Source organism: Crotalus tigris, unplaced genomic scaffold, assembly GCF_016545835.1.
Source record: "Crotalus tigris isolate CLP2741 ecotype Arizona unplaced genomic scaffold, ASM1654583v1 scf7180000019060.718356, whole genome shotgun sequence".
NCBI lineage: Eukaryota > Metazoa > Chordata > Lepidosauria > Squamata > Viperidae > Crotalus > Crotalus tigris.
The window spans coordinates 84,551-99,046 of record NW_024097351.1 but is presented as its reverse complement, the minus strand read 5'-3'; the positions used below and the strand labels follow the sequence as shown (position 1 = coordinate 99,046).

The following is a 14,496-nucleotide window of genomic DNA, read 5'->3' as shown; positions in this document are numbered from 1 at the left end:
CTTTGTTCTGAGTTCTGCCATCTGACTTCCCCTCAGGTTACAAAGCCTAATACTATTCACCTACTTCCTTTGGATGGTATTAAAATAAGGACGGTGGTTATAATAATAAGGGCTAGGTTGACTTAAATGTGCCTTAAGCTGAGGATGAAATGAAGGCAACATGATGCGGGTTCAGTGGAGAAAGAGATAGCCAGGGCAGATTTAGGCTGTGGTTAGGTGCAAGTGGGAATTGCCCTGGGACTGAGAAGACAGAATGTACATAACTTTTTCAGAACCAGGCTTTCAGGCAAAAGGTGTTACATGCTAAAGATATTTCCCGGTATGAGGTATTTTTCTTTCTCTGATGAAAGTTGCTTTGGTGACTGAAGTTGCTAAAGAAACTGTTACACAGGAATAGTCCATTAGTAGCTTTTACAAGAAAACAGGCTTCCATGAATTTGGTTTACAAGAAGGAATTCAATAGAATAAAAACTTAAAAGGCTTGCTTCAGGTGAGATTCACAGTCCCCAAGCTTGTGATGACTCCTTGAAAACAGCTCCCTCCTACTGACGCTTTTGCTGAAGGCCTCATGCAGCAGCTATCACTGTTCATGGCAGAAAGATCAGTCATGGATGTGATGCCAGCATCAGCCGACCACCAGCCAAGCTTGGGTGTGCTTGAAATACGTCAGCACTTTGAGGTGGCTTCTGGGTACAGAACAGAGGTGTGAATTTGTTGCTTTTTGCCTGCTCTTTCTCACCACAGGCCTGCACTTCTGAATCAACGTGTGGCATTGATCTGCCTTCCACCTGAGCGTTACATTGTGCCTGAGGACACTGAGTGTGAGATTGCAGGATGGGGTAGCACCGGAGGTACAATCTGGAAAAAGGATTGATTCAGGGGATATTGAGTCCAATTGGACCAACCTCTTATTCAGGAATTCTATCTTGCTGGGACAAGGAAGTAAAAATGTGGATTTTTCCTTGGATGTTAAGTGTATGACAATTTAACCATTAGTCGTCAGGAACTGGCTAGGTGAGGGGTCCCCAACCTGTGAGCCGCAGCCCACTAGCAGCCAGTGGCCTGTTGGCCACTGGGCTATGTGAGTGGCTGGCCAATGCACTACAAGCATTGCACAGGCCTTAGTGTCACCATGAGTGTTGTGCGGGAGGTACCGTCGCCATGAACATCATGCGCGTTTGTAGTCCTGTTTGCATGTGTACATGTGCTCCTAAAGGCGCCTCCCTAGAAAGGTTGGGGACTTTTGGATTAGGTAATATTCCTCCTCACATTTTTATTCGTTGTTCAGTGAGAGAGAAAACCTGGAGCATGACTGGCAGGAATTGAAGTTTGCATGTGCAAACAAGTCACAGCCCTGACAGGATTGTACTCCACATTGTGTAGATAGTCAGCTTGTCCAGATAGAGTACAAATTGAAAAACTGAGCTATCAATTCCTTTTTAGGAATTGCTTATTTAGGTTAATGGAACTCTGAATACAAAATTTACTCCACTGACCGAATTCTAAGCAGAAATGTGACCAATGAGTTTAGGATGTTAATTGGAATAGTGTTTAATCAGTTATGAAATTTGTCTACTTTTTTAAACCAAAAGCATCTTCATATACAACATGATTGAGTTATGTTAATTCTTTGTGTTTTTTTAAATAAGGAAGCACAAAAGCCCTCTCTAAATTCTCTACTGCTGCTATGCAAATTCCAAAGGGATATGAAGTTATTAGAAAAATGAAGACATAAATAAGAATATTTTCCATATCGAGAATCTCTCAGAAAACTAATCAAGACTAAAATTTCCAATATTTTATTAACCAGATATCCTTCCAGTTAAGGATGTTCCCTATATGGAAGATTTTCTAACTATTGTATGATGCACACATTTCAATGAAACTTTATTTAGAACAGATTCCTGAACTCATATTATTAAGGTGATGAAAAATATCCTGTTGAAATATTATCAATTTGCCCTATTTGTAATTTGAGTGGATCATGGCACTACAGAGTTTGATAATTACTTATTGGCATTGTTTTTTTATTTTCATTTAAATAATACAGATTTTTAAAGGGATATTGACGTATCCTGACTATTAACTATCTTGATATTTAGCATTTTGAGAGGCTATAATATTGTTGGGATGGTTTGCCTGATGTGGGTAATAATACTGAATTGATTATTTATTAGTGTTTATATATGCCTGGCCAATAATATTGTTTACTTGGCAGTTTGTTACATAAGATGAGAAATATACAATATTATAATAATCTGCAGCACAAATATTTTCAATACAGCAAGTAGATATGAGAATAAAAAATATATACTCTAGCAAAGGGGTTGGCAACCTTGGCTCTTTTATGACTCATGGACTTCAACTCCCAGAATTCCTGAGCCAGCATGGCTCAGCTTGGAAACCCCTCCCTTTCCCCTTAGCATGGCTGGCTCAGGAATTCTGGGAGTTCAAGTCCACAAGTCATAAAAGAACCAAGGTTCCCTACCCCTGCTCTGGCACATACATACTGATTCTATGATAAAAGCTAAAACTTTTTAAAGATGCCAGCACATAAAATACTAACCACAAATAAATTACCCGAAAGTAAGACTCTCAGAGCAGCACATCATAAAGAGAGTCTCATCATCATAAAGGTCCACAACTCACACGTTATCTAGAGCTCCGGTTCTTCTTTGCACACAGGAACTGGGAATGACAATGTCCTCAACGTGGCCAGGCTGCCAGTCATGAACAATCAGAATTGCAATGTGGCCCTTCAAGGCCGTCTGAAGGACAATGAATTATGTACATCAGCACTGAAGGTTGGCGTGGGAGCCTGTGAGGTGAGCAGGACAAGGAGGTGGATTTGTATTAAACTGAATTGCTTGGCTTGCAACGAGATCAAGGTTGAATGCAGGAAAACTCCATCAAGTGACCGGTTGAGAGAAGTAAATATACAAATGAGAGGCCAACATCTAGAAAGTGAATAGCAAAGAATAGGGACAAGCCTTACAAAAAGGCCAAAAACATGGTACCTGCAATAACCCCAGTCTAAGAGGCCCACAATTTGATTAAATACGTTTATTTTTGAAAAATGGCCAATCTCCTAAATCACCTAATCTTACAATATTTTTGCAAAACATTTCAGGCTAGGCAATTCTGTGAGATTGATCTAAAAAAAAATGGACATGGGCATGGGTACTTAGGAGATTGCATGACGTGCCCTAAAGTGTTGCCAACCTCTTGTTTTTTTTTTTTAAAAAAAGATGAGCAGTGGGAAAGAGTCCCCCAAAATATAAACTGAAAAGTGAAGCTGCAGATAAATTACGGTATGTGAAGGCAAGTAGGTCAGGAAAGCTGTTTGAACAAAAGTCTGAGGTAGAAAATCAACCCATGTACCTTGTCAAGTGTTGCTGTGCTCCTTAAGCTCGGGCTTGCTTTTGACTCAAGTTGGTCTTTTGTCTGCAGGGTGATTTTGGAGGTCCTTTGGCCTGCCTGACTCAAGACTGCTGGGTGCTACAAGGTGTGATCACCCCATTGCGGGTATGTGCCCGGAAAGACGTGCCTGCCACTTTCATCCGAATCTCCATGTATGTTGACTGGATCAACAAAGTGATGAGGCTGAGCTGAGCTGATGTATATTTATCACAAAGTCACTGAACATATGGCTAAATTAATGTGATTTTAACTAAGCATAAGCTAATGTGTTGCATTATTAAATCATCCATATCCTTTTGATAGGAGTGGTTGGTTGTTATCCAAGAGTATAGCTCTTTCAATGGACATATTCATGGACAGAAACTTCAATATGTAACACTTCTACCCATAGCCGCCTCACTGGAGCAGTCCTTGACTTTACATTTAACATGGGCATTGTCTGCAATTTCTTTTTTGTCATCAGTATTAAAAGTTCAGTTGAGGCTGAATGTTCCCCAGGTTTAAGGAAATATTGCTTCCCTTAGAACATATGCACCATTTCTAAGCCCTGAAATAATTTCTGGAGATCTTCAGTGTGATTTTCTGAAAACTGATTCCTTCTCTTTTTTTGTTATCATTTGCAATCTGGTGTTCTCCAGATGTCAAAAGATTGCAACTCATAGCCAACTCCAAGGGTTCATGGGAGGTATTGTCCAAGCCAGCTGAATGTAAATAAATTCTTTATCCTCTGAACCAGCATACGAAACATCATATGACATCTTTATTTTTGCAGTCCAGACATTACCGTATATGCTGGCGTACAAGGCGACATGGCGTATAAGACGACCCCCGTCTTTGTCGGCGAGCCGCATTCCTAGAACGTCGTCTTATACGCCGGAAACTACCAGTATTTCCGGCGTATAAGACGACTTGGCGTATAAGACGACCCCCGTCTTTGGCACCGATTTTAGCGCTTGAGGAAGTCGCCTTATACGCCGGCATAAACGGTAGGTTTTTTAAAAATGTTAATGATTAATGTATTGATACATTATAGTTCTGTTAACCTATATGTGGTTCAAGTTTTTTTTCACATCTGAAATGACATTTTTGTAATCCAGGAAAACCTGATAGTTTTTCTATCTTAACAGCATAATATTTCTGTTATTCTCTGAAACACTACTTCTCCAATAACATATAAATTATAGCCATTACAAATGATTGTACTGCATTTTATCTCTTTTATGTAATCACAGTTATATTGTTTGTAGCAACTGCATGCCAAATGGCCATTCTTACAGAGGCCAAAATTTTGATATAAGAATTAGTACTGCTGTCATGTTCATTGTAATATCACTCATATCATTAAAGAAATCCTGGTTTTGGAAATAAGATGTAGGATGATTTGTAGAAGTTCACCAAGGATTTTGGACACCAAAATCTTCTCTTTAAAAAGCCAGTATTTGTGGAAATCCAGCAGTAGAGTATATTGGTTACCAATCAGTGAATATGTTGAGACAAACTCAGTATATCTTTAGTTACAGTTTCCTTTCACGGCTCTGTACTGAACTTTATCGCTGATCATTATTTTCAATTCAACAAATTGAAATTCTCTCAAATAGATAAAATTAAAGACAATTCTAACCATGTTCTGGTTAAAAATGCCTTAAGCACTAGTCTTATTGTATTTCCTCCCAGTACCAGATGTTAGGAACAGAAACAAGTCATAGCAACTAAATTGCCCCCTAACCAAATTAAATATTTGCCTCACAGTATTACTCACAGTACAGTATTTAAAATTGTGGATCAATGTATATTCAAAGAAATATACAGAATATACAGAAAGGTGATTTGGAATGTGTGGACAACTGATGTCACATTTGTCACCATCACTTTAAACCAGTGGTTCTCAACCTTTTTAATGCCGCGACCCCCAACTGGTCGTAAGTCGAGGACTACTCAACTAGTGCAGCACCGTTTGCAGAATGGGACTTTTGGCGGGCTCAGCACGGCAGAGACAGCCTGGACAATTCCTATTGGCTTTTGAAAGCCAATAGAATTAGACTCTATTTAAGAGAGTCTATTCTATTGGATTTCAAAAGCCAATAGAATAAAAGGGAGTAGCACAGCTAAGGAAAAGGGGAAAAAAATGGCGGACTACGTTGTTTGGCGACCCTCGTGAAATGGTCGTTCGACCCTAAATGGGGTCCCGACCCACAGGTTGAGAACCACTGCCTTAAACCATATGTGCCTGGATCTTGTGCAACTCCAGGAAAAAATGCAGTTTCAAGAATTTACTGACTGATAGATCATGAGCAGACCTGAGCATGTCAATTCATATTTTTTGCTTCAAAAAACAAACAACAAAGCAAAAACAAAACAACAATCCTACTCTCCACTGGCATCTCAATTTCAAAGAAGGAAATTCCAGCCCTATTTGGAGATACCAGATGAGTGCTCTTTTATCCTACCAATGGACAGGAAAGTCTGTTTCCAAAGGAATAAGAAGAAAGAAGATTTTTTTCAGTGTAAATTAAGCTGCTGCTCCTGGGTATACTCAAGATCCCTCTTGCTTCCGATGCTTTCTTTTCCTCTTAACATTAACTTAAATACAGACATGTTTAAAGGTTGGAAGGTGGTCAAGATTATAGATTCCTCCTATTCGTCATCTAGAATGGACCTTTCAAGAATGAGAACTACTGCCAATCAGTGGTCTCCCAACTCTCCTCAAAGATGGACCAAAAGAAAAATACGGTTGACGGTGTCAAAAACTGCTGAAATCAAGGATAAAGTTTCATTATCAGATACAACCCACAAAAATACTGTTTTTGTGCTATATCCTGACAGCCAAGTGTCCATCTGCTTCCTCTAGGATCCTTCCTCACCTCAACATTGCCCTTCTGTTTACTCCCAATATTGAGTCAGCATAATCATACATCACACTTGGACCTTGCTTTCTGTCTTCTTCAGAACTTTCCCCTATTTTCCTCAACCCCACCAAGATTCATCTCTTGTGTGAGATGATATTACAGCTTCATAAAAGTCCATCACTGGTGAATGAATTTATCATTAATATCTATGGTAAACATAAATATTTTTGCAGTATATCCATGTTTGTTGATACAGGAAAATGGTAGGCATTTTCCATCAGAAGTTCCTAAAAGCAACAAATATTTAATCAGAGAACTGGGAAAGAATAAAAAGTCTTGTATTTATTTATTTGCTTGTTTATTAAATTTATTTGTCATTCATCTCTTGGTTCAGGCAATTCTGGGTGGATACCATTAATCATTAATTAATCATCAAAATATCATTACTGCCGAGTCCTGCTCACATATAAAACCCACTAAAAAGTATTCAGTTGCAAATGAGAAGCCTTATTGGAGAATTTCCTTTGGATTATGGCAGCATATCCATTTATTCAAATAAAAAGTTGGCTTGCTTGATTATATCAGTTAGCAATCAAATAGCAGGGCTTTTTTGCAAGGCCAGTTATCAGAAATCCATTTTTCAATCAGAATTAGGATTTGAGTAGATATTTGTAACATTATCAGCAGAATTCCTCAAAAACATTCTGAAGGGATTATCAGCAGGGAAGAATTTTCAGATGCCCACAATCTGATTACATGTTGAGGTGCGGAAAAAGAAACTCCTGTCACGTTTATACATAAACACCGTTTGCTTCTCAGCAACTTGGTTGTCTTCATATTTAGTTGGCAGTTGACTTTCAATCTACCTTTCTGGAAAGGTGATGTATGATCCACTGGGCACAGTTCATAAAGACATCTGCTTCAGCTACTACTCCACTTAAGGCATGATTCTCTTCTGGATACCACATCAGTCTGTAAAAAAAATACCGTAAAGTATTTTGCAAAATACTTTAAATACTTTGTTATAAGTATCACTGTTATTACAAGGCAATTTTTCGTTAACAGTTCTTTGGCATATTTTAAAAATATCCCTTAACTACTGTGGAAAATTCTTTGCTTTGACTGACAGTAAAGACAATACAGTACTGACAGTACACTCATTTTAAAATAAATACATGTCATTTATTTTTTAAAGAAGCTATGCCAATCTATTCTTACTGTCAACTTCTCTGTCATCTGTCATTGCCAAAGAGGTTCCCTGCCTTTTTACAAGGGGTTGTCTCTTCAGCATTCGCTGTTATTCCATCTATCTGATTTGGTTTGCGATTTGAATAATTTAAATTGCAAACCAATCTAATTTTAAAAATATTGAAGGATCCCTGTGTATGATTCGTCAGCATAATTAATTGTAATAAAATTATCTGATAAATAACACACACAAGGAAGTTGGACACTTAGGCATATAATTTTCCTGCTGTTCTTGTTTTCTAAAAAAAAAAAGCCTATAGCAGCAGATTGCAGCAACTTGTCATTTGTGTTCTTTGTGTATAAACTCCATTGGTTCTACTTGCATTTGGTTGGATCAATTTACAATATAATCTCTGATGGTGCCTGCTACTCTGCAGTCTTCCTAGCTTGTAAATTTGAGGATATGGACAAAGAATTGAGAGATAAATATTATTAAATCAATGCTGTTCATGGCTGATCAAATTATCCAGGAAAGGATTGAACCCCTAATTAAGGGAGGGAATCAATGTCACCACATAAATGGGTTATGTTCCCTGTGTCTAATACTTCAACTGAAGAAACCCTTGCCTTGACTCTTATTATTATTGATCTGTGTAATGTAATTCAAACATTCCATCCCTGGGAAAAGAAACTGAGAAAATTGTGGTCTTTATGTATTTATACAACACGCATCTAGATATTGCTGATTATATATGCCTATATGCATGGAAATGTTGCTGATTAGTAGGGCCCTTTTCAACCATGCTTTCAGCCAAGACATAATATTGAGTGACTTAGTAGATAGTTTATGCTGATGGAAACCCTAATATTTCTCCTGGATTTCTCACTACATTTAATCCCATTGATCATGATATTCTTCTAGAGAGTCTGGAACTAGGCCTCAAGTATTAAGTCAGAGGTTAATGCTGGAGGAATGCTGTTGACCCCTTGCCCATTTATTTGTAATGTCCCACAGAATTCAATTTTGTCTCCCATGCTAGTCAATGTCAACAGACAATTAGTGGAGAGATCATCTGGAATCTTGGAGTGGGATTCCATCTAATACAGTGGTTCTCAACCTGTGGGTCGGGACCCCATTTGGGGTCAAACGGCCATTTCACGGGGGTCGCCAAACAACACAGTCCGCCATTTTCCCCCCTTTTCCTTAGCTGTGCTACTCCCTTTTATTCTATTGGCTTTTGAAAGCCAGTAGAATAGACTCTCTTGAATAGAGTCTAATTCTATTGGCTTTCAAAAGCCAATAGGAATTGTCCAGGCTGTCTCTGCCCTACTGAGCCCGCCAAAAGTCCCATTCTGCAAACGGTGCTGCACCAGTTGAGTAGTCCTCAACTTATGACCAGTTGAGTAATCCTCGACTTACGACCGGTTGGGGGTCGTGGCATTAAAAAGGTTGAGAACCACTGATCTAATACTTCCAGGGCATACTGATGCCTCTAAGATGTATTGTTGTTTACCATCCAACACCAAGAAGCATAAACAATGTCTATGTTCCAGAAAGGCCTGGGTGAATGATACACCTTCTAATTAAATGAAAACAAGAGGGAAGTGCTGTTGGAAAGAAGAAACTGGATACAGTATTAAGTTTTGGCTTGTTTTACATAGGGCAGTACTAAAAGTGAAAACACAAAATCTTAGGTGTTTCTTAATCCTATGTTGTCACTGAATTTACAGAGGATAGCTGTGGTGAGAAGCACATTTGCCCACCTATGGCCAGATCTGATTTTGCAATTCTTATTCTTGCCTAGATCAGATCTTGTCTTGATTCCGACGTCACAATTTTGCATGTGGCAACACTTGCACAAACATTATCTAGAAATTGCAATTGATACAAAACTGGTGTATCTCTTCTACTTAGGATAAGGGATCTGTATTAGTTACCAGCTGCTTATTACAGAATTCACAATTCCTACATACAGGCTAGCCTTCTGCTTCATCTAATTTGGATGTCCAGTTTGGTTAAGAACAGAAGTTTGTTTGCACTGTTTGTTTTTGATTCCGGATCCCAATTACTGTCAGTAAGCGAGGATTACTTGTATTCAAATTTGATTTTGTTCCTCCATTCTGCTGGCAAATCCACTACAGTACAGGAATCAGGAATCACAATATATGGCCATGGAATGTGTCCAAACAAAAAAGTCAAGAAGACATTCTTTTGCTTTGACTCAATAAATTAAATGGGAACTCACTGCACAGGGATTCCTCTAGCTTTCAACACACGGTAATATTCCAAAGCTTGGTAAGGAGACACTCGCCGGTCTTTTGCACCAACACACAGCAGCAGAGGTGCTTGTACCTGTAGAAGGAAAAACCAAGAAGTAACCAGCAAAAAAAACAACCCCCAAAACCCCCACCACATAGCTTGTAATATTGAGTCAAGCAAGTTTATTCATATTTGTTTTCAAGCAAAATATAGTAAAACAAGTAAATGTTGGGCTCTAAATGGCAGAATACCTCTATGTCAGATTTTTCCCAAACTTGACAATTTTAAGGCATGAGGACTTCAACTCCCAGAATTCCACAGCCAGCAACGCTGGCTGTGGAATTCTGGGAGTTGAAGTCCACATGCCTTAAAATTGTCAAGTTTGGGAAACACTGCTCTATGTGAATTATTCAAATTAAGCTAATGACGCAATTTACCCTGTTATTCACAAGTTGGTTCACAACAGCCTTCTAGTTGATTGAGAAGGCACACACATCAGTAGTGACAGACACAAGCTTATAGACATGCATAGTCCTTTTGCTCTTTCTTTTCCACAGAGGTGTCAGAAAACATGCATTTGTTGAAATGTATAAGCTACTATTCAGAGTTAAGTCCTCTCGGGGCAGCTTACAACATTCTGACCACTGTATAGCCATATGATATAAAAATAGATGGTTGCTAATAGTTGACATTGACTTAATGGCACAGAATCAATAAGTGAAATGAAAAAATTTGGAACGGAACATTTAGGCCATCAACCTGAGTCTATGTTAAAACATTTCCTACAAATGCCCATCTGGACTCTGCTTGGAAATGCAGCACAGTTCTAAATTCTACGCCTGAGCACGACTTACGCTCAACTGTGAGCTTATATTTTATATCTAATTATAAGGCTTTAGACATGAAATAGAGGGAACCTCCACCCTCTATCTGCCAAGATATTTTCTAGAGGCAGCGATTCTGCAGTAAATCAGCATCTCCACGTATTGGTACTTACCTTTGCAGCATGAATAATGGGGGAGGAGAGCAGCATGGCAGACAGATCTTTTTCTGTAGGAATCCGCTCATAGGAATATGGCAGACCTAAAGAAGCGTATCGCCTGGGGAAAGGCAATTGGAGAAATGGCATTTGTTTAAAGGCTCAGAAAGGAAAAAGGAGGATGTGTGGTGCCTGAATAGTGAGGATCAGACAGATTTATATAGGGACTGAATTAGGATGAGAAGTTATGTAACAGACATGCTCAAATGAAATTGGCAAAAGACTCCACATATGCATAAACCAGGTTTGTAAATGGATGGGAGGCAAAAAGGCCAATCTCTTGGGCTGGCTTGAGGAGGCATGCTTCTTACCAATCAGGAATGTCAGAGGTCCCCAGCAGAGTGGCCATGTTGGTGACGGAATTTCTGACTGCACACGCTTTGTACCTCTCTGGAAACTGGCCAATCAAATGGCAACAGATAAAGCCACCATGAGAGCCTCCCAACAAGGCAATTCTATTTGGGTCCAAATAGATCTCCATCTGCAGTGCCGCTTCTACTGCCAGCTGTAAGAGGAACATTAAGCAAATGGCAAGTGGTATCTCAGAGGCTGCTGCACAACTAGACTTGGTGCAGTAAGCAGTTTCTTGGGCAGCAGAGTGCAATGCAGATCACAAAACTGAACTTGTGCTTGTTATGCTCATGCTATACGTATAAGATTCTTAATCATTCTTCCTAGGAAGCTCAGCAAATATCTGTTGTTTATGCAAGAGACAGATTTTTTCTTCTTCAAAGAGATGCTGAAAGACAACAGGAACATTATGAATGTTATGCCAGTAATGCTCTACTACTCAAAATACTGAATTTGCTCTTCCAATACCTGTGACCTGAGCACTGCATCAAACTGGCTGGGATGAATCTGCCAAGGACCAATTCATCCAACTGTGCAGAGAAGCCAAAAGGAATGGAAAAAAGAGGAGGCCTGCTCTGGCAGGACCATTCTATATTATAGACCTGCCTTGCAGTCACTATATCTGTGATCATAGCTTGCACTCCTAACCCAAAAAAGAAGGCAGATTATCCACCATTGTAAGGAGGACAAAATATTACACAATAATTTCACCTTCAGTTCTAGCCTTAAACCTGGCCTAACCCCAGGCTTCTTTCACAGAATGGGGGAAAAAATGAAGAAACAAAGGAGACTGACCTGAGTGTCTGCCACATCTTGTTCTCCAACACGGGAGATCAATGAATCAATGCTGTCCTGGCCAAAACCCAAGGAACCTCTGTAATTTACTGTTTAGACAAAACAAAGGGCAAGAGTAAGTGGAGGGCAGCCTCCAGAGCAGCAGTTCTCAACCTGTGGGTCGCGACCCTTTGGGGGATCGCACGACCCTTTCACAGGGGTTGCCTAAGACCATCGGAAAACACATATTTCCGATGGTCTTAGGAACCGAGACACCGCTCCGCATCTGCCTCCGCATGGCCTCCTCCGCCATTTGAAGAAAGAGAGAGAAACAGAGAGGCACTTTCGCTTCCCTTCTCTCTCTCTCGCTCAGGCGGACTTACCTCCTGCAGGGCTCCTGATTGGCCCTGCGCCCGGGTGCCCCACCCCCTGGGAGAAGCGCGGCCAGGGCCTTCAGCTATAGAATTGTGGATTTTCACGATAAAACCTGCTTTTCACTCTGCAGGAATCATTTCTTGCTTTCAAAACAGAGAAGGGCCAACCAAGCAGGAGCGATGGACATGATTTCAAACTAATGAGTTGTTTACATGCCTGCTGAGCCTGAAACGCTCCCCCCACACACATATAAACACTCCGGAGCGCCTCTGCCTCACACCCACAACAGAACCAACAGAATCGCTGATGCTCGCAATTGTCAACAACACAGTGGCCTCTGGGCCTTCTGAGGCTCCAGCGTTCCTGCCCCGGGCATTGGGGGTGCAGTTCGCAGGGAAGTGGAGAGCGCAGCGCAGGCCAGCGGGGGCAGCGGCGGGAGGGAGCGCTGAGGGGTGGCTGGGCGGCTCTTCCGAAGGCCCCAGCGGCGCCTCTCGAGCAGCCCGGGAGGCCCCTCGGCCAGGCTGGGCAGAAAGGTTGCCCCTTCCGGCCGGGGTGTCCAGGAAGCTTTGGCTCCTCCCCATCCCGGGCCACTTCGGCCTCTCGCCCGCAGTCTCACCTTGCCGGGGGCCTGCGGCTTGCAGACCTCCGCAACTCGCCACCGCTCCCGGCAACTGGACTGAGCCCGCACGGTGGCAAGGCATGGCGCCCGACTGAAGCTTCCAGCCGTGCGGAGAAACGTGCCAGGCCGCACAACTGGCAGAGGTGGCCGCTCCCGCTCTCGCCGCCCGCCCCGAATTTGCTCAGGGAAAAAGAGGCGGCCGCTGCCCAGCGCGCGGAACTCCTGTGTGTTCCAAGCCCCCCCATTCTCAAGAGAAAGAAGCCACTGCCTCCCGTCCTGCTCCCCCCCGCCCGTTAGGCTAAGGATGCAGCGGAGGCCGAGCCGGGGGCAGCGGGGACCCCCGACGATGCTGCTGTAAGAAGAGAGAGAGAAAGAGAGAGAGGAAAGAGAGAGAAACAGAGGAAAAGAGAGAGGAAAGAGAGAAAGAGAAAGGGAGGAAACAGAGAAAAAGAGAGAAAGAGAGAGAGGAAAGAGAAAGAGAAAGAGAGAAAAAGAGGAAAGAGAAACGGGAGAGGAAAGAGAAAAGGAGGAAAGAGGGAAAGAGAGGAAAGAGGGAGAGAGAGAAGAGACAGGAAAGAGAAAGAAAGAAAGAGAGAAAGAGAAAAAGAGAGAAAGAGAAAGAGAGGAAAGAGAGAAAGAGAAAGAGGGAGGAAAGAGAGAAAGAGAAAGAGGAAAGAGAGAGAAGAGAGAGAGGAAAGAGAGGAAGGAAAGAGAGAGGAAAAGAAAGAAAGAGAGAGGAAAGAGAGAGAGAAAGAGGATTTTCTATAACTTATAAGAAAGTTATAACTTATAACTTTCTTGTAGCAGCCTCTTCTTCTGGACCTTGTGCTGTAAAGAATTTCTCTTCCAATTTCTACTCTTCCTGGTAGCTTTGCCCTTTTTTTTTTTTTTTTTGTAATTTGCTTCAAACTAGCAGAAGTAATTTCACAGAAAAAGTGAATGAGGAAGTGAAAAGACCCGCTCAAGGAATCACAAGATTCCTCTGAAGAAAAGTCTACCTTTGTAAAATCTAATTATCTGAAGCACTGCACACAGGATCATTTCACAAATACAGGTAATCCTCACTTAACAAGGGCAATTGGGACCGAAATTACCATTGTTGGGCAACATAGTTGTAAAGTGTGACATCATGTGACTGTGTCCTTTAGCAATGGCAGTTCTGGCAGTGCCCTCATCATCGACATCAAGCAAGATACTGTGGGTCTTTAAGCAAGGACCTGATGTGACCATGACTTCCAACTTTCTGCCAGTTTCCCCATTGACTGCTTGTTGGAAGCTTGCAGAGGTCGCATATGATGATCTCATGACTGCGGGACCTGATGAGATTGGAAATCTGGGCCAGTTGCTGCAATGGCCAGAAATCCGAGAACTGCTTATAAGAATCACTTTTTCAGCACCAACAAGTGGTCATTAACTGAGGATCACCTGTAGTAAAATGCATGCAATGTCACTTTGGATAAAACCTTAGAAAGGCAAAGAAAATTAAATGCAGGAATCCTTACCCAGAAGCACAGCAAAACCCAGCCGGCAGAGACCTGCCATAGTCGGACGCCAGCAAGCATCAAAAACCGAATGTGGACCCCCTGGAAAGAAAATGGCAGATACACAGAAACGAACTGGTGCT

General features: G+C 41.4%; 2 protein-coding genes across 5 annotated transcripts in view; one reads left to right on the top strand and one right to left on the bottom strand.

Annotated features, from left to right (window-relative positions):
- Positions 1-4,309, top strand: part of MST1 (macrophage stimulating 1) — a 34,465-nt gene extending 30,156 nt beyond the window's left edge. For both annotated transcript variants that reach the window (XM_039358698.1, XM_039358697.1), the window contains exons 16-18: positions 745-851; positions 2,686-2,825; positions 3,451-4,309. In XM_039358698.1, the coding sequence (XP_039214632.1) occupies positions 745-851; positions 2,686-2,825; positions 3,451-3,612 (409 nt within the window). In that variant the 3' untranslated portion in view covers positions 3,613-4,309. The remainder of the gene's footprint in view (positions 1-744; positions 852-2,685; positions 2,826-3,450) is intronic.
- Positions 4,310-6,607: 2,298 nt separating this feature from the next.
- The window catches only part of LOC120315024 (acylamino-acid-releasing enzyme-like), a 30,257-nt gene continuing 22,368 nt past the window's right edge, over positions 6,608-14,496 (bottom strand). For all 3 annotated transcript variants that reach the window (XM_039358685.1, XM_039358686.1, XM_039358687.1), the window contains 6 exons: positions 14,375-14,455; positions 11,900-11,988; positions 11,065-11,258; positions 10,712-10,814; positions 9,701-9,807; positions 6,608-7,238 (listed from right to left, as the gene is read on the bottom strand). In XM_039358685.1, coding sequence (XP_039214619.1) covers positions 7,124-7,238; positions 9,701-9,807; positions 10,712-10,814; positions 11,065-11,258; positions 11,900-11,988; positions 14,375-14,455 — 689 coding nt within the window. In that variant the 3' untranslated portion in view covers positions 6,608-7,123. The remainder of the gene's footprint in view (positions 7,239-9,700; positions 9,808-10,711; positions 10,815-11,064; positions 11,259-11,899; positions 11,989-14,374; positions 14,456-14,496) is intronic.